At 39.3% G+C, this 25833-nt stretch overlaps 3 protein-coding genes across 6 annotated transcripts; 1 reads left to right on the forward strand and 2 right to left on the reverse strand.

The window, feature by feature from the left end:
• The first annotated feature begins 954 nt into the window (after positions 1-954).
• Positions 955-8488, forward strand: LOC103714556 (cellulose synthase-like protein D2). Of its 3 annotated transcripts, none has more exons than XR_015976632.2 (5): positions 955-1558; positions 1761-2673; positions 4462-5269; positions 5777-7705; positions 7844-8488. XR_015976632.2 is itself a non-coding variant. In XM_008801841.6 (4 exons), exons 2-4 carry the CDS (start codon positions 1796-1798, stop codon positions 7532-7534), a joined length of 3444 nt encoding a protein of 1147 aa, XP_008800063.3. In that variant the 5' UTR covers positions 955-1558; positions 1761-1795; the 3' UTR covers positions 7535-7823. The 3 variants fall into 3 exon arrangements, 1 of the variants encoding a protein (XP_008800063.3); XR_015976631.2 differs by having other exon boundaries at positions 7867-8488; XM_008801841.6 differs by lacking the exon at positions 7844-8488 and having other exon boundaries at positions 5777-7823.
• Positions 8489-10563: 2075 nt separating this feature from the next.
• LOC148714435 (uncharacterized) lies at positions 10564-13757 on the reverse strand. 2 transcript variants are annotated; one of them, XM_088718926.2, is made up of 3 exons: positions 12898-13757; positions 11583-12806; positions 10564-11500 (listed from the first exon to the last, which is right to left on the reverse strand). In XM_088718926.2, exon 3 carries the CDS (start codon positions 11481-11483, stop codon positions 10746-10748), a length of 738 nt encoding a protein of 245 aa, XP_088575052.1. In that variant the 5' UTR covers positions 11484-11500; positions 11583-12806; positions 12898-13757; the 3' UTR covers positions 10564-10745. The 2 variants fall into 2 exon arrangements, with proteins under 2 accessions (XP_088575052.1, XP_088575051.1); XM_088718925.2 differs by having other exon boundaries at positions 11583-11638; positions 12540-13757.
• Positions 13758-13965: 208 nt separating this feature from the next.
• On the reverse strand, positions 13966-24496 carry AE7 (MIP18 family protein (DUF59)). Its single transcript, XM_088718927.1, has 6 exons — positions 24279-24496; positions 22240-22423; positions 20027-20130; positions 19830-19929; positions 14479-14524; positions 13966-14369 (listed from the first exon to the last, which is right to left on the reverse strand). Exons 2-6 carry the CDS (start codon positions 22363-22365, stop codon positions 14269-14271), a joined length of 477 nt encoding a protein of 158 aa, XP_088575053.1. The 5' UTR covers positions 22366-22423; positions 24279-24496; the 3' UTR covers positions 13966-14268.
• Positions 24497-25833: the final 1337 nt, after the last annotated feature.

Below are 25833 nucleotides of genomic sequence, written 5' to 3' on the forward strand. Positions count from 1 at the left end.
ATGGCTCTATTTTGGCAGGACTTTTCATTCATATCAAATCTTAACAATTATTGATCATGACATTAATATTGCTATATAGTACAATCAAATTAAATTATTTGTCATCTTAACATTAAATATGAATCCATCCTTGTTTATAGTAGGGATTAACCATATTAAATATAGGTTGAGATTGTACCAAAAAAAAATATAGGTTGAGTTGCAACTTTGGACTTAAACTAGGCCAAAAGTTAAATTGAACTTCAAGAACTTAAGATAGAAAATAAAACCTAATCAATTTCTAATAATTTAGGAAGTAGAAAAACCAGTTTTACCAACCTATCTGTCCATGTATTCTATAACTACTCCATCTTATCATACACTATTACATATACATACATACACACACATATATATATATATATAAACAATTTGAATTGTGAAATTTGGCATTTCTAATTCCAACATGAACTAAAAATGATCTCAACTTGATTCTCAAAAACTGAGTATAATCTTTAACTTGCTTGGTTCCATCCAATTATCTTATTTTTTTATATATATAGAAATTGTATTCTATGCATGTCGCTTAAATTTTTTACCAAATCCATCGAAACTGGGAGATCACCGGAGAATATAATTGCATATCTTGGTTGTCATTACTCCTGCACTTTTTGGCTAACCCAAAACAGCGTTCCGCAAAATACTTGGCCGTGTTTTTACGTCGAAAAAAGAAAGACAATTACTTAGCCGTGTTCAGTCGCGCGAGTGCCAGCCAAATCCGGTACAAGGTCGCTTCCTTGAATGCACGCAAATCCAGGGGCAGTCTCTGGGTACCGCGGCGATCGCGTTCAACGAATCCGCGGCGAAACCGAGGGATCTCCCAGCCGGCTCCGGTCCAAGTCAGCAACCCCTGGCCCGCCACGTGTAGCGTCACTAGATATCTCTTCCCTTTTAACACCCAACGCTGCGCGCGCCTCCTCCTTCGCCCTCCTTCCCTCCCCTTTTGGAAACCAACCAAAAAAATCTGCCCTTTTCGTTCTCCAGCCTCTGTTTCCCTTCCATTTTCTCTCTCCTTCCAATCCCACTCGCGGCCATTTAAACCCTAACCCTAAACCTTGCTCGGAAATGGAGATTAACTTCGGGCATTGGTCCAGGGAACGATTCGATTTTGGAGCCCAGCGGTATATGAAGGGTTTTGGCATAGGGTTTTTGTCGATGTCACTGGAAGAAATCTACCATTGATCACATCATTGGATTCTTGTTTAAGCTAAAAAGAAGGGGATTTTGGTGAAGCTTTTTGGACTATTTGGCTCAGTTCGACTTCGTCCCCTCTGGTTCCGTTTTACTTTGAACACTTCAACGGCCCCCTCGTCCGTTCGATAAAGACAGTTGAGGGAGAAGGAGCTCGTGAAGAGTGGATAATCTTTTAGCTCTCCCGTTTTCATCCATGGGAGAATCGTTCGTCAGTCCACTATAAATCCAGAAACTTGATTACTCGCTCCTGTTTCTCATTTCAACAACCTCATGCCCTGAATAGAAGAAACCCGCTATCTCGGATTCCCCTATTGGAAATCCTAAGGTCAGTCTAGATTTTATTTTTTTTTTTTATTTTTGTGGTTCAGATTGTCGAAAAAATCGAACATTTTTTCATCACAGGTCCTGAAAATCTTCTTCTTCTTTTTTTTGATGACGGCGCCTTTCCTTTCTTCCCCTGTTTCGTTCTTTTACGCCCCTTTTTGTGCGTAGAGATAGTTCTGATCTTATTAAGGATTTTCTTTCAGTTTGACTGCTATAAATTGTAGCCCAAAGCCGGATCATGGCTTCCCATAGAGTTCTTAGAAACGGCCGATCCACCCAGATGGCCTCCGATGAACTGGAGGAGATCAGCAAGCCGCCTTCGCCGCCCACGGTGGTCTTCGGCCGCCGCACGAACTCCGGCCGTTTCATCAGCTACTCCCGGGAAGACCTCGATAGCGAGCTCGGCAGCGTCGACTTCTCCAACTCCAATTACCACGTCCTCTTTCCCATGACTCCTGACAACCAGCCGATGGACCCTGTTATCTCGGCCAAGGTCGAGGAGCAGTACGTCTCCAATTCCCTCTTCACTGGTGGATTCAATAATGTCACTCGTGCTCACGTCATGGACAAGGTGATCGACTCCGATGCCGGTCACGACAACCCCCAGATGGCCGGCACCAAGGAATCCACTTGCGCCATCCCTGGGTGCGACTCAAAGTTGATGGGAGACCAGAGCGGGAACGTTATACTTCCTTGCGAATGTGACTTCAGGATCTGTCGTGAGTGCTTCATTGATGCAGTCAAGACCGGCGGTCGTGTCTGCCCGGGCTGCAAGGAGCCATACAAGACTACTGAATGGGAGGAGCTGGAGAGCAATGCCAATGGAGCTATATCTCTGCAACCACTGCCATCAGCCGTGCCAGAGATGGAGACGAAGAATCCCCTTAACAAGTCGTTGACCCGCACAAAGACCCAGGTGGGGGAGTTCGATCACAACCGATGGCTGTTCGAGACGAAGGGGACTTATGGATATGGGAATGTTATTTGGCCTGATGAGAACGACGACGGCAATGGGAATGGAGGAGGCCATGGGCAGCCAAAGGAACTGGTTGGCAAGCCATGGAGGCCACTCACACGCAAATTGAAGATTCCACCTGCGGTCCTCAGCCCGTATAGGTATGATCACTTTTTCGCCGTTACAGATGACAATAAAATGATACTCCATGAAGATAATTTGTATGAGATGAAACCAATACTCTTGAATTGTTATTTGCTGCATTGTTTTCTGAATGTTATTTTTTATGTATACTTGGTGGATTTAATTTGATATTTAGATCTATTCTTTCTATTAGTTGTCTGTTATTTTCGTCAATGTAATGTATAACTTATTCTCTTTATCTAACTTATCTAGCCTGTTCATTTGATGTTTAGTTCGGAAAGTAATGAACCTGAACTGTACGTATTAATGTCATCTGGCTGGTATCTGATCCTCTTGTTGAATTTTTGCATTGCATGGTTCTGTATTCCCCTGTATCCTCCGATTAACCTAATGTTAAATCTCTTTAGTTAGTATTGTTAGATGGGGATTAAGCATATTCTTAGGTTGACTCATTATGAATCCTAAGCATTGCAAGGCTTTGATGAGATTTAAAAACCAAAATCATGCACTGCAACCAATGAGAGATTGCTATTAATTTATCTCCATATGGGAGGAACCCCTTCCTTATCCGGCTTAAATGTTTAATCCAGTAATTCAGATATCTGTAGCCTTTGAGTATTAAAGGGTATAAGATGCAGAAATTTGGAATGCTTCCCTCACCAATCTGTGAGGTTTCGATCTCATTATATAGACAGATATTGGTTACATGATAAGTATGCAGATCCTATAAAACTGTTGTAGTGTTTGTTACAATAACAACCTCTCTTAGATAATATTTGTTACCAATAACAGCTTCTCTCAGATCCTATAATCTAGGAGTAGTGTGCTGCTTGGAGTCTTCTGGTTCGGCTGGATAAGTTTTATCGGGTTTATCCTTTACAAAGAGAAAGACCACCTAAGTGCAAAAAAAAGGAGGCGACTTGTTCAAGTTTTGGCTTTTGATTCACAAGGTAGTTATTTAATATTATAACAAGCTGGGACGACAAGTCTTAGGGCATCTGGAGAATAGTTTAATCTGAGCTGTGATGGTTGGAAAGCAAAAGGACCGATATACCATATTCCTTGAACAATGGTATTCCAGTAGCCCCTTCTCATAGGAACAAACTATTTAGAGTGCAGAAACTCTCAGTATTAACCATAATTATTTGATCTTTGGTCGGAAAAACCATGAGTATCTAATCCGAGAGCCTACTTATAGTTCTAAGGACTCTTGGTCATAAAATTTATGGTTGCTTCCATTATGATCATCTCTTAAATTCAGAGTAGCCTGTTTTCTCTTATCCCACTCCAGCTTATGACTTCAACATTTTTATTTTGGCCCCAGTAACTTTCATCCACATTGAACTTTGAGTGTAAATTTCACACAGAATTGTTATTTGAATGGTAGTATGGGCACTGCTTGCCCATGCTGCACAGATTAGACCATTCTCCAATGTGGTCATAGATAATACACAGGATAGGTTGATGTTTTATTTAAAAATGTTAATACAATGTCACCCTCCAAAAATTTGTCAAACATCTGATGTATAGAATATAAGAATTCAGTAATCTATCAAAAATTTGAAAGGAGGTATCAAATTCTTTGATATATAACATCATAATAATCTTCTTATCTAGTCAAGAGGTTGTCTTTGTCTGGTAAGAAATAGATCTTGTAGTTATCTGAAAGGATTGCAACTTTTTTCACTTCTTTAAATATTTCAGAACGTCAATGAGTTTGGTTATCTTAAAACTTCCTGTATTAAATTTCTTTAATACGCAATCGTTATCATTAGATCATTATATGCTCGACCCTGTTCTTGTAGGCTTCTTGTCTTCATCCGCTTGGTTGTCCTTATCTTGTTTCTTTGGTGGAGAATAACGCACCAAAACCCGGATGCAATATGGCTCTGGGGGATGTCTGTTGTGTGTGAACTGTGGTTTGCCTTCTCTTGGCTTCTGGACCAGCTTCCAAAACTCTGCCCTGTGAACCGGTCTGTTGACCTTGCAGTATTGAAAGAGAAATTTGAAACACCAAACGCTAAAAACCCCAGAGGGAAATCTGATCTTCCAGGTATAGATGTCTTTGTCTCCACTGCAGACCCAGAAAAGGAACCTGTACTGGTCACAGCAAATACAATTCTTTCTATTCTCGCCGCTGATTACCCTGTGGAGAAGCTCTCTTGCTACGTTTCTGATGATGGTGGAGCACTTCTGACATTTGAAGCAATGGCTGAGGCTGCCAGCTTTGCTAACCTATGGGTCCCTTTCTGCCGGAAACATGATATCGAGCCAAGAAATCCAGAGAGCTATTTTAATTTGAAAAGAGATCCCTATAAGAACAAAATCCAACCTGATTTTGTGAAGGACCGGAGACGGGTTAAGCGAGAGTATGACGAGTTCAAGGTTCGGGTCAATAGCTTGCCAGATTCGATTCGTCGGCGTTCTGATGCATATCACGCTCGTGAGGAGATTAAGGCCATGAAGTCGCAACGAGAAAATGCTGGTGATGATCCAGTGGAAGCTGTGAAGATTCCAAAAGCAACTTGGATGGCTGATGGTTCTCACTGGCCAGGCACTTGGATAAACCCATCAACAGATCATTCTCGGGGCGGTCATAGTGGAATTATGCAGGTATTCTTTTTCTTCCTCATGTATGGTTCAACCTTTATCTTACTTCTATCATAACCTTAGAAGCTTTGGCTTTCGTTCTATTAGCTCTATGACTATCTAGGGTGAAAATTGAATTCTTACTGTAATTTTTGTATTCAAATTATAAAAAAAATTGACTTAAAGTAGCATCACATTGTAGTATCTGTGATTAAACATCATAACTTAGAAATGTAAATAGGGGCAGTTCTTCTAATATTCTGTAACCATGTAGATTGTTATCATATATCTAAAATCATTTTTAAGATCTTTCTTTTATTACATGTGCCTCTCAGAGGCAACAGTGAATCAAAGTTTCCTCATGAAGTTTAGCCATGCAACTTAAATGTTATCCACTTTAAAGTAAACTACACTTGTCAGGATTTATTTTTTTTCTTTTTTTTTTTTAGGGTTAAACTTGTGAGGATATTCTCTACAAGAAAAAAAGGAAGTTAGATTCTATTGAGACAAACTCCATATGCTTTATTGCAGGTGATGCTGAAGCCTCCGAGTGAAGAACCGTTGTATGGGAACAATGATGAAGATGAACTCCTGGACTTCGCAGAGGTGGACATTCGTCTGCCCTTGCTGGTTTATGTGTCGCGTGAGAAGCGCCCTGGCTATGATCACAACAAGAAGGCAGGCGCTATGAATGCTCTTGTTCGCGCCTCCGCCATTATGTCAAATGGTCCCTTCATCCTCAACCTCGACTGCGACCACTACATCTATAACTCTAAGGCCCTCCGAGAGGGTATGTGCTTCATGATGGATCGTGGCGGGGATCGGATATGCTATGTCCAGTTCCCTCAGCGGTTTGAAGGCATCGACCCCTCTGATCGCTATGCCAATCACAACACTGTCTTCTTCGACGTCAACATGCGCGCTCTCGATGGACTTCAGGGGCCTGTTTATGTTGGTACTGGTTGCCTCTTCCGCCGCATTGCTCTGTATGGTTTCGATCCTCCTCGCTCCAAAGAACACCATCTTGGTTGGTGCAGCTGCTGCCTTCCGAGAAAGAGGAAGAAGAGCTCTGCAGCTGTTGCCTCAGAAGAGACCCAAGCACTTAGGATGGGGGGCATTGATGAAGAGGACATGATCTTCTCCACATTCCCAAAGAAGTTTGGAAACTCTAACTTCCTCATCGACTCGATACCGGTGGCCGAGTTCCAAGGCCGACCTCTTGCCGATCATCCCTCCATCAAGAATGGCCGTCCTCCCGGTGCTCTCACTATCCCACGCCAACTTCTTGATGCCACTACCGTAGCTGAGGCAGTCAGTGTCATCTCATGCTGGTACGAGGAGAAAACTGAATGGGGGCAGCGAGTTGGATGGATTTATGGTTCTGTGACTGAAGATGTGGTCACCGGCTATAGGATGCACAACCGAGGGTGGAGGTCAGTCTACTGTGTGACCAAGCGCGATGCCTTTCGTGGCACAGCTCCGATCAATCTCACCGACCGGCTTCACCAGGTCCTCCGGTGGGCAACAGGGTCTGTCGAGATCTTCTTTTCTCGTAACAATGCCATTTTTGCCAGCCCGAAGATGAAGCTCTTGCAGAGGATCGCATACCTCAATGTTGGCATCTACCCTTTCACCTCTTTCTTTCTCATTGTGTACTGCTTCCTCCCGGCGCTCTCGCTCTTCTCTGGACAGTTCATTGTGCAGACCCTGAACGTGACCTTCCTCACATACCTGCTCATCATCACCCTCACACTCTGCATGCTGGCTGTACTCGAGGTCAAGTGGTCAGGGATTGAACTGGAAGAGTGGTGGAGGAACGAGCAGTTTTGGGTCGTCGGCGGCACCAGCGCTCACCTTGCTGCTGTTCTCCAGGGGTTGCTGAAAGTGATAGCTGGGATCGAAATCTCGTTCACCCTCACTTCAAAATCAGCCGGCGACGACATTGACGACGAGTACGCCGACCTCTACATCGTGAGGTGGACATCATTGATGATACCACCAATCACCATCATGATACTAAATCTTATTGCCATTGCTGTCGGAGTCGGCCGCACGATATACAGTGTGATTCCACAGTGGAGCAAGCTGCTGGGTGGCGTGTTCTTCAGCTTCTGGGTGTTGGCTCATCTCTACCCATTTGCCAAGGGACTGATGGGCAGAAGGGGGAGGACACCAACCATTGTCTATGTCTGGTCTGGGCTCATTGCGATCACGATATCGCTCTTATGGGTGGCCATTGATCCCCAGTCAGCTAACTCACAGATTGGAGGCTCATTCACATTCCCTTGATCCATCCTGTGTTTATCGCCTTTCTGATAGATTTCACTGCAAACCGAAAATTGCCACAGGTTCTTATTGTCCCTTCTGTGGAATTCTTCTTCGTCTTCTAGTTTCTTGTAGTCTCCTTTAACGATTTGACTTGCTGTTCGGAAAGAGAGAAAAGTTTACATGTGAAGAAAGGTAAATCATGGTATGTCAATATATTCGTTATTTTTGTAGATGGCTATCAATCTGATGTGGTTCGCATATGTAATTTTTCATAGCTGTCTGAAGTTGAATTTACCGTTCATTAACTACATGTTCTGCTCGCCTTGTTAGAATGGAACTTTATTCTTACGCAGGTTGATGCTGAGTCCCATACCAATTAATGGTTCGTCAAATATAGGAGATTCGAGTCAAAATTGAGTTCCTTAATCCTCCTTGGTAGTTGGTAGAGCGGTGAAAAATGCTTCACAGGTTAACAGATTCTTACATGATATCAGTAAGCATTAATATGGAAGGTTCCGGTCGCTCACGTTAATCTGATGTGAGTGCAATCAACTGAGTCAAGAAAAGTTCTGTTCTTCATAAAGATCAAACTTCTTCAGATTTTATGCACTGCTCTCCAAATTCGCTCCCGATGGAAGGAAAGCCATTTTGTTGGAGTTATTAATTTTCTAGTTTTAACAGAAGGGGAAGGCATAGCAAATCCAATTTTATCAGAAGGAATATGTACAAGCAGATTAAAGAAAAATGGAAAAAGAAAAATTTTACGGTTATAGCATGCCTACATAGAACAGTTCCTCTAGCATTCTTCTCTGCTTTAGGTTTCCAATCTACATAGTTTATGACTAATATAACCCTCGAGGTCAGTTTTGTTCAAAATGGGTTTAATAGCCCTTTGATTTTTTCTTGGGGACATTATTTTCTTTTCCAATAAAAATTTTACTTAGTGCAACCGATTTAAAAGGTATTAGATAAAAGAACAATCAGATATTAACTGCATCAGATCGATTGCAAAATAATAATAATAATAATAATAAATGAAGAAAATGGAATTACAACTCTCAATGGGCCTTATGTTGGTCTTTATAACATTGACAGCCCTATAACGACACTCGATTAATCCACAAAGAGCTCAGTGGTGTGTGATTTGCACTATATTATGTTGTGTAGTCCTAAATAATTGCTTTATCATTCGATCATGAAGATGAATGTCTATCAAACAAGCTAATGTTGCGTGCCATACATGGTGCCTTTTGTATGCATACACCGCATCCTATCTGTGTGTATATGCAGATTTTTTTTGCTAAAAGAAAGAGAAGAGGAGGGTGAGGAGAACCTCACCCGCATAATAATCCTCACTGGGCCCCCTCCCCGCTGAAGAGTGTTCGTTTTTTACTTATATCTTCTCCACCCGTGGCAGAACCCCACCAGCTGTAATTTAGGCAGGTTTCCGGGTGGACTGGCTATCAATCTAAGCTCAAGGGATGTGTCTGCTGGACCAAGGATGTCGGCCTGTCTTGGGCTTGGGCTGAAGGCCTAAACAGAGAGAGAGGGGAACCTAGGGTTGCAATGGGAATTTTGGTTATGGGATTAAGAGAGGAGAAGAGTTCAATTAGATTCTTTGGATGTGGTATCAAGACATCGAGGGAGGAGAATTGGGATTGGAAAGAGAGCCTTAAATGTCGAATTGTAAACGTAGGAGTCAGTGGGAGCATGGGATAATTGAGATTATAGTAGATGGTTCAAATTGATTTAACAAGACTCCAGGATTTTAATCGCCAGGGGACAGAAATTTATTGACGCGTTAATTAAGACTAACTACTTCAAATTTATTATTTATGCTTCAGCAAAGTAAACCTTATCCACTAATAAAGTTTAAAAAAGAAAGGAGAACAAAAGACGGAAGGGATAGCGATATAGATGGAGAGATTCTAGGAATTTTCAAATAGCAAATTTAGAAAGATAAATAGGTGACTGAAATCGATGAGTTTATTTAACTTCAATGAGATGAGATAGATGAATCGGCATTTAGCTTCAAGAAGATGAGAGAAACGATACCTCATCAGCTAAACAAACTATTGTTAATATAACACTTCTCACAAAATAGGGCTTCATTACTGAATGCCTCCAGGAACTTTGCAGGTCAACTTGAACAAAGGAATCGAGTACTTTAAGTCATATGTCCTTAATATAAACTAGCGATGATTATATTTTCTAATATTAATTACTTCGATCAGTTATTTATATATTTGTTAAAATAATCCTAATCCTTAATATAATGACAAATAAGGAACGAGTTCCATGCACGGATAGGTTGGTAATTGAGTTGGAAATATTTTACAAAATCGCAGGAAGCAAATTTATATAGTTAATAGATAACTGAAATATCATATATTGTACTTTAGTAATTAGAACTGGATGATAATAGTAGATGTTTTTTTTTCTCTTTGAGAATAATAGAAGATGTTCTTTGAACTGGACTTTTTTATCTTAAGGCATGTTTGGATATTTCTAAGAATTGGACTAAAAATCTTATAGGAATCAGGTCTATTGACCCATCTAACTTGTATTTTGTAAAAGTCTGTATAAATCCAGCTTAAATTCTAATTTTTGAATTGCAAGAAGATTCTTATGTGCGACGTAGTGTGCGGGCGAGGGAGGTCCTCCTGGAGGAGGATTCCAGGACGATCATCGGATGGATTCAGCAGGTCTGGAGGGGAGGGGAGGGGTCTGTAACTACCACCCGTTGTTGAGGGACATCAGGACTATGGTTTGCGATGGAATGGCTATTCAAACGCAACATGTATTTCGAGAGGCCAATGAGATGGCTGATTGGGTGGTATCCTTTGTCGCCAACCACTTAGGGGACCACCTATAAGTGGGCGAGGCGGAGGTGCTTAGTGCTTTCTAGGATGTACTATTTTTTGATTTTCTTGCTTGTATCCGTATATGTTTTGTATGATAGCAAAAAAAAAAAAATTGCAAGAAAAAAAAAAAAATCTACATATGCAAAATTTTCAGCCTAATTTTATCAGAGTAGCTAAAAAGACCCTTAATTTTATTTATTTTTCATCGTTCTCCGGCCAAGAAAGTACTTCTTTTGAGGTATGATATCCTCAAAGATATAGAATATCCATGAACAAGTCATTGTAGCCGATCCACGCCCAGACCCAAGAAACAATTGCAGTTCACAATTAAAGCATGAGGAGGAAAAGAAAACAAACTGATTCGTGCATTAATAAACCAGGAAAACAAGTCGATCTATTGCTAAGATGGACGCGATTATAACCCACAGTGCAAGGATAAGAACACACGGGAGCACTTCTCTCTGAGCTTTTTGTTGAAAAGAAGTCTCTTCTTTTACCACGCACGGCAGAGCCTTGAGCTCCGACGAACAAGCCCTGACGACCCGGCACCGAGCGATCACGTCGGCATACCGCGAAGGCAACTTGACGTCCACCTCCAACGCCGTCCCTCCTCGCCTTTGTCCCCCCGCCAGCCCATCAGACTCCGCATGGGACAACACGATGTTCGACCCCTTCAACGCAGTCCGGAACTCCGCCACCCTCCCCGGCCACTGGCAAAACTCGGGCGAGACGCCATCGCCGACGACGACGCCCGAGTACGAGACGGAGATGGAGCCACGGTCGAAGCAGCGAACGGAGAAGCTCCAGAAGGGGTGCTCGGCCCGGACCATGGCGTCGAACTCGACGGAGACATCCCGGGTTGACGTCGCATTAAACTTCGTGACGGAGAAGCTGTCTATGGAGAGCTTCGGGCGTGGCGAAGGGGTGGTGGCGACGAAGTAGACGGTCGGGATTAACAGGACGATGGCAGCGGGTATAATAACAAACCTCCGGAAAGCAGCGATGAGGCAGAAGATGGAGGGTCTCCATAGACGGGGATGGCCCCAGTAGATCTCATCGTGGGGGATCGTCGCATATCCATTGATGGGGCGGAGATGGAAAGCCATGGCTGGGAGAAAGAGACCTTAGAGAGAGACTTTAGTTAGAACGAAGAGCATGCATCTTGTAGCGTTATTAGGAACCAAACTAGAGGAGAGAGATCTTACCCGGTATTTGGAGCACGGGAACGAGAGTTGGTGGAAAGAAAGGCGAGGTACCTCCGCTGATTTATAGAAGCCGATGGGGGCAATTTTAGGAAAGGATGCAATCGGATCAAATCAATGAGCATAGGAAGAAGAATGGAATTCATAGTCTTTTGGTAAGATTAGCATTCATGAAGTAAGACGATGCAAATTATTATGACAAAATAGGAAATATATATCGCACGAAATCAAGGGTCGCCCAGTTCTTGCCATTAATTAAGGAACACATCGTTATTAATTAAGAAACCATCGTTTCGATACGAATGTACGTAGAGTCTGAACTGGTTCCATCTAACAAATCGGAGTACTCTCACTTTTACCAAAAATATTTCTAACCAAAAAAGAAAATGAAATTTAAAATAGAATTTTTTTTTTTTAAGGATGGTGAACCTATCGAGATGTATTATGCATCTCAGCTTAGAAATTTTTATAATTTAGGTTGTAGGGAGTCTATTGCCCTTTAATACAGAGGATTGTGTGGTTTCCCATATGTGAGCACAGTTTGAAGCCGGGAGGAGCCCTGGCTCGGATCTAAGCTTAGTTCCTGCTGTGGTCTAACTAAGAGTGAAATGGCAGAAAGTAGTTTCAGCCCAAGGAGGGCTAGAGTCACTTCAGTGATGTGGGTCCTCAATCATGACTCCATTTGGTTCGGAGAAAAGGAAAGGAGAAGTGTGGTCCACTAAAAAAATAGAGAAATGATTAATGTTTGATTGGAGTTTTTTTTAAAAAAAAAGATGTTGGATTTCTATAGAGATAAGATTCATATATTTTTATGAAAAAGAACAATCCATATGGGACATGGAAACATCTAATTTTCATCAGCTGGAAATTAAGGTAAATTTTTTTTCTTTCAAAAGTATTTTTCTTTTTTGGGTTGGTGGCGGTACAAAAATGATGAAGAGGATAATACGTGAGACTTACATCGGCCATGCTTACTGTAATTTGAGGCTCAAATCACCCTACACTGGAATCGGTTCATGGATGAAGGTTGATGGACTGGTGCCATGCAACTAAATCAAATAGCATTTCCATCCTTTTCCCCTCATTGGATTAAAAGAAAGACTACATGTTCTTCCACAGACATTCCCCCCTTTGATCAGTATTTGACATAAATTCTCTCGTGGGAATTTGCAGTCTCCACATTCAGGACTTCAAATGTTGCAAAAAATATTTCCAGGCCAAGAAAACCTGAAAGAAACAATTGAGAGAAACATATGAAAAATTTGAAAGATTGATCTATATTACAGGAATGTGTTTGACTCAATCAGCATCCTCGTACATTCATCTGCTTCATGTCAAGGTAGCACTCTTCTTAGTTATATAATTTATTGCTTAGAGGATGAACCTGTTAACGACCTTTAGAACTCAGCCAGCTCAAAATCCAATATCATTAGCATAGCCAAAAAGATAAACGCATCTCACTGAAGATGCTCGAAGCAAATCACAATACACATCAAGAGATTCTGAATTGCTGGTGAGAAAGTTCGCAATCTACAACTGATTTATCAAGATTTGTCGTACTGATCGGTACCAAAGAATACCAACAGTATCATACCGTACTAGTACACGGTATCGGAGCATACCAATACTCGGTATGTCAAATCGGATACCGTACTGGGCATACCGACATTGTAACAGGACGGTGCCAGTATGGAATCCAATACCAAGACAGCGAACCTTGATCAATATACAAGGGCACAACCATCAGATTAGTAAGCAGAATAACCTTGACTGCAAATAACAAAAGGCTACAAAAAAATGTAATATATACACATATTGTGGAGCGTTACCAATTTGAAAATCAGTCATGCATAGTAGTAGATTAAGTATGATCAAGATACAAGCTTCATGCTACTTCCTCCAAATCTTATCACACATGCACTTGAAAAAGGCCCAACACATGCCCAGACTATCCATTCATTTGATACCAAGACAGAAATATACCAAAATGTCCAGTGCATTACATGTAATGCATACAAATATTCTGACATACACTTGATAATAAATTGTTGTTCCATCAGATTTACTTTGTCTGGTGATCACACAAACCAATTTGCTCAAGGTCACATGATTCAGATTTTGAAATATTGGTGCTTTCCCATTATATGCAAGATAATACTGAAAGAACGATTAAATCAGAATGAAAAATATTGGCCAATACTGCAATAGTCATGGGGGAAAAAAGATCAAATGAGTTCGTACGCATTTTTACAAAAAGTGACAATCACCATCAATAATTGAAGAATGTCTAGCAAATAGGTGAAGTTCCCCAACATAAACATTTAATACCGCACTAAAGACTTAGCAACCCTTCATTCTTTTTAAGAATTCATACCACAAATATGTATTATCTTCATCACTGTGCGCTTCAAGCATATGATAGCATTGTATTTTACTAATCATTGTAATGTATTTTGGATAATCACAACATGAGTTCCAAAAAGTACAGACACAAACAAGGAAAGTAGTTGGATCCACCTGTGGTCGACCTTAACAGAGCTCGAAAATTACCCATGTATAATCTGGCATTATCCGAGGGAACTGACAGTAATCGTTGGATTCTGAAAGGATGACCAATTATTTCTTCTGTATACAACCGTGCAAACAAATTAAATCATCTATCCCCCGCAATTCTGCACACAACTACCCATCATGCAAAGGTTGGTGCTAAGCACTCGTTAACCATTTCCAACAGGTTGGGATTCTCTAATGCTGCTGCTACACGTTCCTTGTCGTTCAACTGCTTATTTACTACAAGAATTGAGAAATAAAGTGATATTACAAATATATAAATATTATGCTACCAGAAGAAGAAATGAACTAGTATCAAATACAGTAACAAGTATGAAGATAAAAGTACCAGCAGCTTCAGTCGCATGTGTTCCAGGGGCTATCCTAACATCAACCTATAGAAAATGCATCAAGGATTACAAGATCACAGATCAGTTAATCTTAACCAGACATGAAGACCGGTAACTATTATAAACAAAGACAATAAAACATCATCAAAGTTGCTAATCACACAGAAAAACAAATATAACTAAATCATCGCAGTTTTCCAAATAATATAATCTTTTTTAAGTAAACATGGTGGTTTCTCTCCTAAGTCATTTCTTTTTCTTAGTTCTGATGATGGCTAAAATGACACCATACACAACCCTTGGCCAGGCCAAAAGGAAACATTATAAGGCCTGCAGGCCTAAACTGGCATTAACAGCGCAACAGGAAAAAGAAAACCCAGGGCAACACATGGCCCCTCGAGCAGAAAGTTGACATATGGAAACCATTATTCTTCAACATGTGCTCCATTTTATTGAGCACAGATGAAATATCTGGAGAAGGAAGAACATCAACTTTGAAAGCAAACCAAACCAAAAGTCAACTAGGAGCCTTCATGATACTTCAGTAATGTTTTTTTTTTCAGTAGCAAGGCCTCTGTTAGATTCCCCTTCTAAATGCACGAACATGAATTCACATACACTACAGTCTGATTTCATAATGCCATCCTCTCCTCCATAATTTCATGCCATAGACTTATGCAGGTCCCTTTCATAGTGATCCTAGTCGTTAACTCATAAAGCCCTCATCAACTCCAAGTAACAAAAATATTCCACCTAATTATGACTCTTGAAGCCTTTTAGTCACTCAAAAATCTCATGTACACTCCAATAGTATCATGTGAACTCTAAGCCCACAGTGATTAGCAGAAAACCATGCAAATTTAGATTTTATAAATTCAATCTATTCTATGTTGCAAAATAATACTCCAACTGACATCCCAAATGATATAAAGGAAGCTTGCAAACCTTATAAATTTCTGTATGACTGCTTTGACCAGTTAAATGACTTCTACCATAACTAAGGCTGCAAGAAAGTTGGGTTGGATCAGGGATGAGCACAACCCACAACCCACAACCCACATCCAATCCACTTTTGAATTGGGTCAAAATATTGAACCAAACCTAATCCAATTACCTTCAAGTTGGATCTGATCGGATTTAATATTAATTTTACAAATCCATCAGATTTTTTGGGTTAAATTAGGTCAAGAACAATCCAAACATGAATCATAATAAACATATATAAAAAGATTATCCAATTATATCACAAACAAGTTATGCAATAAAATAATAGTAAACAATACAAATATTATCAAAAACATAATGAGATTTGATTCAAAACCACAAATCATCACAATAACATAACATAAATTATCAGCAAACTATATCATGAAAAAAAGACTAATTTCTTATATTTAGAGGGTTTCGAAAGATATACAATACTAGTTTTGGATCAGTTCGGGTTGCTTCAAGTACAGATTGGGAATTTAAAGATCCAAATCCAATTGATATACAGAATGGGTCATGTTTTTTAATCTGAGCCTAATCCAAATATTTTCACTTCAGGTCAGGCTAGATTAATTTTGGATAGGTTCCAACTTGGAAGTAGGTCCATCCAATTCACTTGCAACCTTGGTCCATAACCATTGTCATCAAGCCTTGTCCCAACTGTTGGGGTGGTCAATTTTATAAATCCAGTTTATTTTCTTCATTACATCAACTTTTTGTGAAAGAGACCAGTTCTAGCGCTTTTAGCTTTAATATCAAAGTAAGTTTCTATATTAAGAAATAGAAGATGATGTTGCTGTTGGTTTATGCTGAATTTTTCTGTTTGATTGCCAAAATAGAATTTGCAACCATTATTCCAATCAACGTCATTTCCACTTATTTATTATGGACAGATCCTTTGATTATTGAACCTATGTGGCATGCTACCATCTTCATTGTTCAACTTTTATAATTCATGTCACATCTACATAAATATGTTAATATTTATTATTTGGTAATAGTAATATATATATATATATATATAAGATTTAAAAATGAGGTTAATTGTGTTAGTATTACATTTTTATTTTTTGGTATATTTTTCTATAGATGGATTGCCTAAGTCACTAGGCAGTCTACCTTGATGACAAGATGGTGCCTACAAAGTTAGGGTCCTTGCCGTCTAGGGATTGCTCAGCACCTTGACAACCTTGTGACATTCTCTTAAGGTTCGCTATCTTGGTACTGGTCCCCATGCCAGTGCTATACTAGCACAGTGTCGATACAGTACGGTATAGAGTTTTTTTGGCATACCGAGTGTCGATATGCCGTCCGTACCAAGTACCGATACCAAATCGGTATAATATGGTACATCCTGTACGGCCCAATTTGGGCTGGTACGGTGTACCATGCTCTCTCTCATCCTGAAAAAATGGCATACAATCACGTAGTTAGATTTTCAAATAATCTTAAAAAGAATATATATCACCAATGGATACACTAAAAGCACTTATATGTAATCCAAAGGATCTTTGTCCTGTTCTCATGATAAGAACCCAAGAGAAAGTCAAGATGCAGAGGAGGAATTCTAGGCCTATAGGTTCCTGAGTCTTTAAGCTATTTCATATTTGTCGATGAGAAAGAGAAAAAGTTTGATATATAAAACAACTCAGGATCTCACCTAAAAATCCTAGGCAGAAGTAAGATTTGGTTGAGGTTGATGTTGGGTTGAGATTTATAAATTTGAATTGGCCATGGGCCCAAAAATTCCAGCTTGAGCTCAAGTATGACAGAGTTAGGGTCGACCTTCCACCCAAACTGAACTTGACCCAACCCAATATGCAAATAAATTGACGAAATGCATATTTATAATTCATATTTATGTTTCATATAGACTATTTATATGTTTATATAGTTATATCTTCTATCTTGTAAAATTTTGGATAAGTGTACCACTAAAATGATGAATTGTTGAGGCCTCAATCCAACAAATATCAATCCAATAAAAATGCTGCAAACCTTTCCACTATCTCAAAATTCATATTCACTAGGATCTAACCTGACCAACATGGCAAAACCCGACTCGACATGACCCCACCTTGACTCGCCAACCCAATCCAACATAAACAGAACTTTAACCAAGGTATGCTGAACTAGTACTGGTAGGCGTACCGGTGGCCTACCGGACCGGTTCAGGACCAGTTCGGACTTGTATCGAACTAGTCTGCATAACACGTGCCGCGCGCGTGAGTACTTTGCCCAGCGCACGCAGGCACGATGTGGCGAACCGGTGCGAACCGAACCGGTTCGCACAAGTTCCTAGCCGTACCGGACAGAACCGTCCGGTACGCATCTAGTACCGGCTGGTTCTGGCCCGGCACCGCTTGGTTCCGATCCCATATGGATCGGAACTGTTTTTCAAAGCAGAACCAGATAGGTCAGAGACCGGACTGGTTCGGTTAGGGCTGAACCGGCCGGTACGGGCCCGTTCAGCATACTTTGATTTTAACTTAAAATCGGGGTCAGTTGGGTTAGATTAGAGAAATCTCAAACTAATCGCGATTTGGGTAAGGCTAGAGTTGGTAGATACATAAGTAGGGTTGGGTTAGATTTGCCCTTAACCTAACCCAACTCGCCCAAGCTGCAGCCCTAGCTAGAAGTTATTAATTAGGGTCCTTGACTTTGCTTAAGTATCCATGACCTCCTCAACGACTAAACAAATGCTAGTACAGGTTTTTACACATTCTCCTGTTTAAGCCCAAGCATTCTCGCTAGGGAAAGGTCCAATCAAAAACAAAGATATCATGACCAACTTGTGGTTAGCCACAAAAAGGCCTATGCTATAGTGTCCTCTAGGCACAAACGGGCCATGAGATAAATCAACTTTAATACCATTTTAAATTGACACAGGACCTCAACCAAAAAGGGTTATCAAGAAGTTGTAAATTAGAGTTCTAGGTCCTACATAAGTATCCAAAACCTCTCCAATGCACATCTAGTGTCGGGCTAAAAACACAACCATGTGGGTTCTTACATACTCCCTATTTAAGCCTTTGCATTCTCACTCGAGAAAGTCCAATCAGAAATAAAATGCAATGACCAACTCATGGTCAGCCCCAAAAGGGGTTATGTCGTAGTATCCCCTAGCTGCACATGGACCATGGTCAACTCTAATCCATTTATAATGACCTACGACCTCGCCAAAAAAAAGGCTAGCCAAAAGTTATTAATTAGGGTCCTTGGCCCTTCTTAAGTATCCAAGACCTCCCAAAAGCATATCCAATGGGGGAATAAGCACACGCACGCACAAGTTCTTATGGTAACAAAAATAACTATATGCATGTTACTCTCATTAGATAATAGAAAATTAGAAACTAACATATGGATATATGTGTTCCATAGCCATATGGAGTGAAGAGATCCAATTCTTGATAACCTTTATCATGTTACGGATAATGGAGTAGTAAGTGACAATCAAAATATCAATATTCAAGAGCAAGCTTGTCTAGATGATCACCTTTATCATGTTACAGATGATCTAGTAAGTGATAATCAACATATCTATATTCAAGAGCAAAGCTTGTCTAGATGCCTAAGTAGATAAATACATTAAATGCAGTAAGTTTCATAAAAACCCACCAAATGCGTATACATTAAGAAACCAAAGTTTCAAAAATGATGTTACAAAATTCCATGATAAGAATCTTGGTGACAAAAGGGAAATATCATGATAAGCTAAGCTTGAATGATCTCCTTAGCTTGCTAGCTAATTGTGAGATTCTTTTTCCTTTTTTTTTTGGGGGGGGGGGGAGGGGGGGGGATATATCTATGATCCTTTTCTTTATCGACATTGGGCCTTCCATGACCTTCTAGGACATATTTCTAAGCTCCCCACTACTGGTCCCAACTCTCAATAAGCAAATTGAGAGAAATGCTACACATAAACCTTCCACCAACCTCCTACCACTATTTACCATCATCCATGTTGGATTTCCACTAATTTTAAATGATATGACAGATTATTTTTGAATGATCTCCTATGACAAATGTAACCTCTTTTAATGCAATTAAATGTAGCAAATGATGAAATGGTACATGAAACTTCTATACCAAATATTGTAGCTTTCTTCAACTTGTATGTATTTTGTCAAGGGGCATAATATATTCTAGAGTTGCAGCTGATGGAAACAGCTAGTCCAGAATATAACACAAAAAAACTAGATCACCCATTTGGCATGTAAAGAATACCAAGTGTTCATAGTTAGCTTTGATCTTTAACCAACATATAGTCTCAAACTTAAAAAGCACAACGCTACACTTGTAGGAAAATACACTGCCACAATAATTTTTGATGTATAAGGATGTACCAAATGGCTAACTTTACCTTGTAACGAGAAGGAAGACTACGCAAAAGTTTTACACGTAAGCAAAGTCCAATAACAGTTGCCATACTGCAATGCTCAACTGTCGGGGTAAAAGTGACCCTGAACCAAAGAAATAATTCTTGACGATGGAAAACAATATAACAAGTTGAACAGACAACCAAAGTACAGTTCAGATTAATAGAAGATAGGTATTTACCTAACATAACTGTGCCTGTCATTAACTTCAACTGAATCTTCTGTGACCACTTTCAGTTCTTCCAATGAATATGGGTGTTCTGGGTCCTTTATATCTCTGATATGATTTAAGAATATTAAGGAATCCAAGCATTTCTCATAGAAAGTGAAGAATATACAAAGTTGGATCAACAGCAGAACTCGTTGGAAGCTTCATCAACAAAGTGAATATAACCCGAAAGGTGATACAAATATGAGAGAAAAGAAAAGCAGTTCCGGACAACCAATTGTTATGCACTGATGAGACTGACATAATAGACAAGGCAACATTATGCTGATGACGCAGAACCTGGATAACTGAATACTTTCCAGGATTAATTTGCCTGAATAAATATTATCTTCATGTCTTATCACAATCAAGAATTCTGTGTACAGTAGCTGCTGAAAGCCTAAAAATTAAGCTAAAGCCAAATGGCACCCACAGTCATAATTCTGTCTTTTCTTTGCTCCGAATTTGACATGTTAAAGTAGAATTTTTTCAGAAAATTTTGCTAAGGATTGAGAAAGCAAGTATGACACAAGGAAGGAAAATAACCATCAAAAACCATTTTTTCAAAAAAAAAAAAAATTGTTATCCTAAAAGCCATGCACAATCACAAAACCAACACTCTTTGCAGGACATCCAAGTGCATTCTGAGTGTTATCCACTATCCTCTATTAGTATAACTCACTAACTAGGCTCCCTAAATTGCCCAAACAACAGTAAAGAGAGATTACTGTACACCAGAATTAGCCCATTGAACCCAGGTCTTACCTGGTCAAAGCAGCTCCCAAAAGAACCGGTCTATGAGCCTAGCAGGTTAAAATGATGAGCTGGTTAAACTGGTCCAGTAAACCCTTCGCAACAGGAACTTTGGTTCCTGATTCAGATATAAAGAACCATTCATTTTTCTAATCAGCTGCTTACCCCATATCATATCCTCATGTTGATCACGGATCCTGACACCTGCCAAGCTTTTATACTTAATGAGGATGAAGTTGTAGTAATCAGTACCAGTTGCAAGCTATGAGTCCACAATTTCTTCAATTACATCTGCAATCACATAGGTAAGTGGGCTACCTTGTAGTTCAAAGTGCATCATTGATATTTTAACCACAGGCATGTAACAACAGAAAACACTCAAATCTAATTCAAACAACTAAAAAGAAGGGTTCAAGTTCACTGACTAATCGTATAGCTAATGGGTCCTAGAACCAGAATAATTTTGTCTACATGGATCTTTGGTCTCACCTTGTATCAGATACTGCAGAAAACATGGTTTTTGCATGAAATATAACAAGATAAGTAACTTTTTAATGCCTGAAGATTAATATGGTTTGGAAATATCACCTTCCTTTTCAATCATACAAACCCTTTTCTAGGGCCTTTGACGTGTTACACAAGTAACCTCATCCTTGCATTTTAGGCCACCCTCCCAAAAGCATATCAGGCAGGGTATGTCCATTAATGCACTTAACTGATCCATTATAAACAACCATATTCCAAGTCTAACATGGCTGACAACATATTACCCTGGTGAATACTCTAGAATTGGATTGACCACTAATGCCTGAATATATGTCTATAGGTTCTACACATTGTTGTAATTCAACCTTGAGTCTATGATTTCCCATAACATGCTCTAAAACACTCCAGTATCTTAAAAACCTGATATGATGTGATAGACAAGGGTATGCAAATCAATATTAGTATCAGAATGTACAAAAGGAAGACTTCTGTGACATGAGGCACAATGGTCATTTTTCTGAAGGTCTGAAAATAAGCCATCTTTGAGAATGAGTGGACCAAATCAGAGATTACCTTTTCTCGATGACTGTCTTTAAGTCAAACCTAAAATCATATCTTAAATTTCACCCTCATCCTCATGTTTCTCTCTCAAAAAACTTTGTATATTCTCTACAAGCTACGTTGCACATCCCTTATGTTAATTGCTCCAAATATTCATGTCAATATTTACTGGGAAAATCAAACAGCAAAAGTTTTAAGGAATTATATGGCAGATATAAGAAAAAGGCAAAATATCGGTAACTGAAAAAATTTCACAAGCGACATTTTGAGAGAAAATGAATGATCTGCTCAAGCAGCAAAAAAGCAAACAAAAGAAATAAATAAGAAGGAAATTAGAAAGAACATTCCTGGATAATCACTAGTAAAACTTAATATACTAGAAGGATATCAAAGATCTCTAGTTGATCTATAGGCTCTTCAGCATATTCATCTATGTCTGTTGGTGCACTTCGAACCCGCCTCTCTTTTCTTTCGTACACTATGGGGTTAGCATTGATCAGCCCTGTAACCATTTTCTGCTACTCAAATTGAAACGCGTGAACAAAGTAAAGTCTCTTTACTTGGGTATTCCTGGAGAAAAAATTAAGACAAGAACTCAAATTAATAGTTATAGTTATGATAATAATCGAATAGAGCAATAACTAATTGAAGAAATAAGAATAGTGATCTATCATTTTTAACAAATGGAACAGTCATGTTGTTGCAAGTGCTATCCCCAGCATGCTCTCTTAGCATGGTAGAAAGAGTCAGCAACCGACTTGCAAACATTCCTTATGTTTGGCAAAAGAAGCCATGCACGACCTTTATGCTTGCCTGTTTCCATTTCATAAAGAACTACCATATGGTGGTCAACTTCATGCTTGAATACAAGATATTGTCATAAATATAAAAAAAAAACAGAGTTGATAATTGTTATTCCATTATTGTTGCAGAAAAAAAAATAGGTTAACATAAATTCAAAGGTAACTGCTTAGAAAGTAAGACCTCATCCTCATTTTATTTCTTCTAGTTGCAGTATCTTATTTAGCAAGTGATGCATCTCTCCTCAGTTCTGGCAGCTAATCATACTATTTGGCACCATCTATTAACTTGCATCATGCACTGATGTTTTAGCAGTCATTCCGTTTCTATCTTTCATCCTTTATTTTGGTGATTTATCCTTAACTATACTCAACTTCAGGCACTCATTGGGTTGAGATTAAGAGGTCTAGTTTCATGACCCACCTCCAGGTACCACTTTGGTTTATAAACTTATAGTATTTTTATATATAATAATAGGAAAAAGAAAAAAAGAGGATGCTTGTGAAGCCAGCTCATAGAAGAAAGCTTAGGAACCGTAACATGAGAATGAACTGAAGCAGAACCATTAACCATCTTATTTTTCAGTGTTTCCAAACTGGATTGTGTCGAAGAAGCAAAGAAATGTATAAATCAACATGTTTCAGTCGTAATAAAAAGATGATTTGCAAATTCATATAGAATTTTAAATTTTTTTATCCATTCACCTTCTTCAACTCTAACGAAACAAGCAAATCAAGTTATGAAAGACCTTTTCCATATTGTTAAATAAAAAAAATGCTAGCTTTACGGCATTAAATTCCAAAAATTATCACACAACTTATATTTTTAAAATTTTCTTCGATAATGTTTTTAAGGACAGATATAAAATGGGTTTCTCTGAAATACGTGTCATCCATATTAACAGATTACCTGGCAACCATGAGATTCACATTCTTCACAGCTTATTCATTATAAAGACCATTAGAAATGGACTCCCTCATGCTTACTCTCTTCAAATTGCATCAGGTATACCAAATTATCATAGACCAAACAAACTACCATGTAATCGCGAGAGTTTCCATTACAAAATCTCGGTAAAATGCATAAATCAAATCCATAAATGATTACATATCTGTATTTAATTATCTGAAAATATTAATTTAAAAAAAAACTGCTCCTCTGAGGTCTTCCTACTCTAATCATGGTATTTAGTTTTTCTCCAACATAAAGCGTGCTAAAGATCAATGAAAACGATGTAAAATCTACAACAATTCGGCTTTCCTTCCACAAACAGAAAAGGGGACAAACTTATAAGTTAGGGTTTGCTGCTCGAATTGCGGCCATGCCTACCAAAAAGTATAATTTACAAGGCATCACACGGCTTTATCATTCGATATGGAAGGACGTAAATTTTGTGATTCACGCATAGATTACTCGTGCAAGAAACAGTTTTTTGCCAATCCCGACATCAGACTAAATCCTTCGGAGGCCAAAAAGCAGAAGAGTGGGACACAAGAACTACGTATCAAGAAAATAATCCAGAAATAATTCCAGAAACCCGAAACAAGTAATATAGATCGAAACAAGGTAAAGACAAGACGCAGCAAAACAAAGAAAAGGAACAAAAAGCAACGGAATCGCGAACCTCTTCAACCCTCGCGGGACGAGCACGAGAGGAGGAGACTGCTCTCTAGAGGGGAAGAGGCCGCCGTCGCCGGTGCCGCCGCGTGGAAGGAAGGGAGACGGGACGAGCGCTGCCGCGGACGGCGGTGTTGGTGGTAATTGAGGGAGGAGGAGCGGGAGCTGACGCCTCCAAGAGGATGGGGAGTTGGGGGTGAAAAGGATTATTTTCTTGGTACAGGAGTTATAGAATTTCTAGGGAGTTTGGATTTTCGGCAATTGCACAACCGACAATAGTTTAAACATTTAATGGGCCCGGTCCTAATCCGACCTGGCCCGGGTGCAAGTTTAGTAGGCCAATTCTAGCCCACCTCAACCCGTGACCGACCTGATCTCCTGATGATTCTCTGACAGAGACTTATAAAGAATTCCCTAAACTTTTCTTCTAAATGAACTTTGATCTCAGTTTTAGCCCTTTGTTTTTCTCTTAATATATTTTCAGTTGCTCGAAAAACTATGAAAAATAAGAAGGAAATTAAATTTCTATTAAAAAAAGTTAAATTTTAAGGTTGCAATTGTCGTCAATTTCACTTTTTAAAAAAAATAAAAATAAAAAATCTATTTTTATTTTGTAAGTTTTTTGAAAATAGATACTATGTTTGATAACACTTTTTTTTTCACCTCCTTTCTGGCCATGCTTTCTCCTTCTGCCCTAGTCTCTTCCTCCTCCACCGCCCCCTCTCCTCCTTCCTCTTGTCTTGCAGTAGGATAGATTTACGTGAAGGGTCAAAGCAAAACGTTGGAGAGCTGAGGCAGAGAGTCGAAAAATCGAGCAAAGTGTTGAAGGGCCGAATAGAGCATTGGAGGATTGTAGCAGGACATCAGAAAGCCGCGGTGGAGCATGGATTAGGATGCGAAGGAGAGGAATCGGAAGGCATGATACAAAAGCTTCTATTAAAAAAAAAAATTCTTCCTTCTATTTTTTTTAAAAAAATAGAAAATTTATTATCAAACGTGTTTCCTGCTTTAATTTTTATGTTTCTATTTTTTTAAAAAAATAAAAAGCTCGATTTTTTAAGAAAAGTTGGTTTTGTAAAGCCTTTCTGGACCAGCCAAACGTAAAGATGGCCTCTCCTATTTCCTCTAAATTTTCATTTCTTAGCCTCTCCAATTTAGCTTTATTGACATTCATCCTAATAAAAACAACAAGAATGAATAAATAATCTAAATGAAGATGAAAATTAAAGATTCAATTAATTGTTCTTTTAGGGGGAATGAATTGTCGTCTAATTGAATTTGTAGATACATTTGTAGCAGGTCATATGGTGAGTAGTGACTATTTTGGTCTACTTTTCCCAAGCACACTAGCTACCTAGCCTCGTAAGGTAGTTACAATGTACATAGAGATGCTGAGGGAATGTGAATCGAAACATACCACTAGTTTGAATATGGCTGAGGATTAGAGAACCGAAAAGCCAATATTTTTTGAGCTATATCACAAATTGCTAAGAAAAAGTGGTAAGCGGAGACAAGGAGTAGTTAGTGGGATATGTAAGATTTCTAGGTCCCACAATGGTTGG

The sequence above is a fragment of the Phoenix dactylifera genome, chromosome 3, assembly GCF_051530095.1.
Source record: "Phoenix dactylifera cultivar Ajwa chromosome 3, Ajwa_hap1_PhDact_Kaust_v1.1, whole genome shotgun sequence".
In the NCBI taxonomy this organism is placed as follows: domain Eukaryota; kingdom Viridiplantae; phylum Streptophyta; class Magnoliopsida; order Arecales; family Arecaceae; genus Phoenix; species Phoenix dactylifera.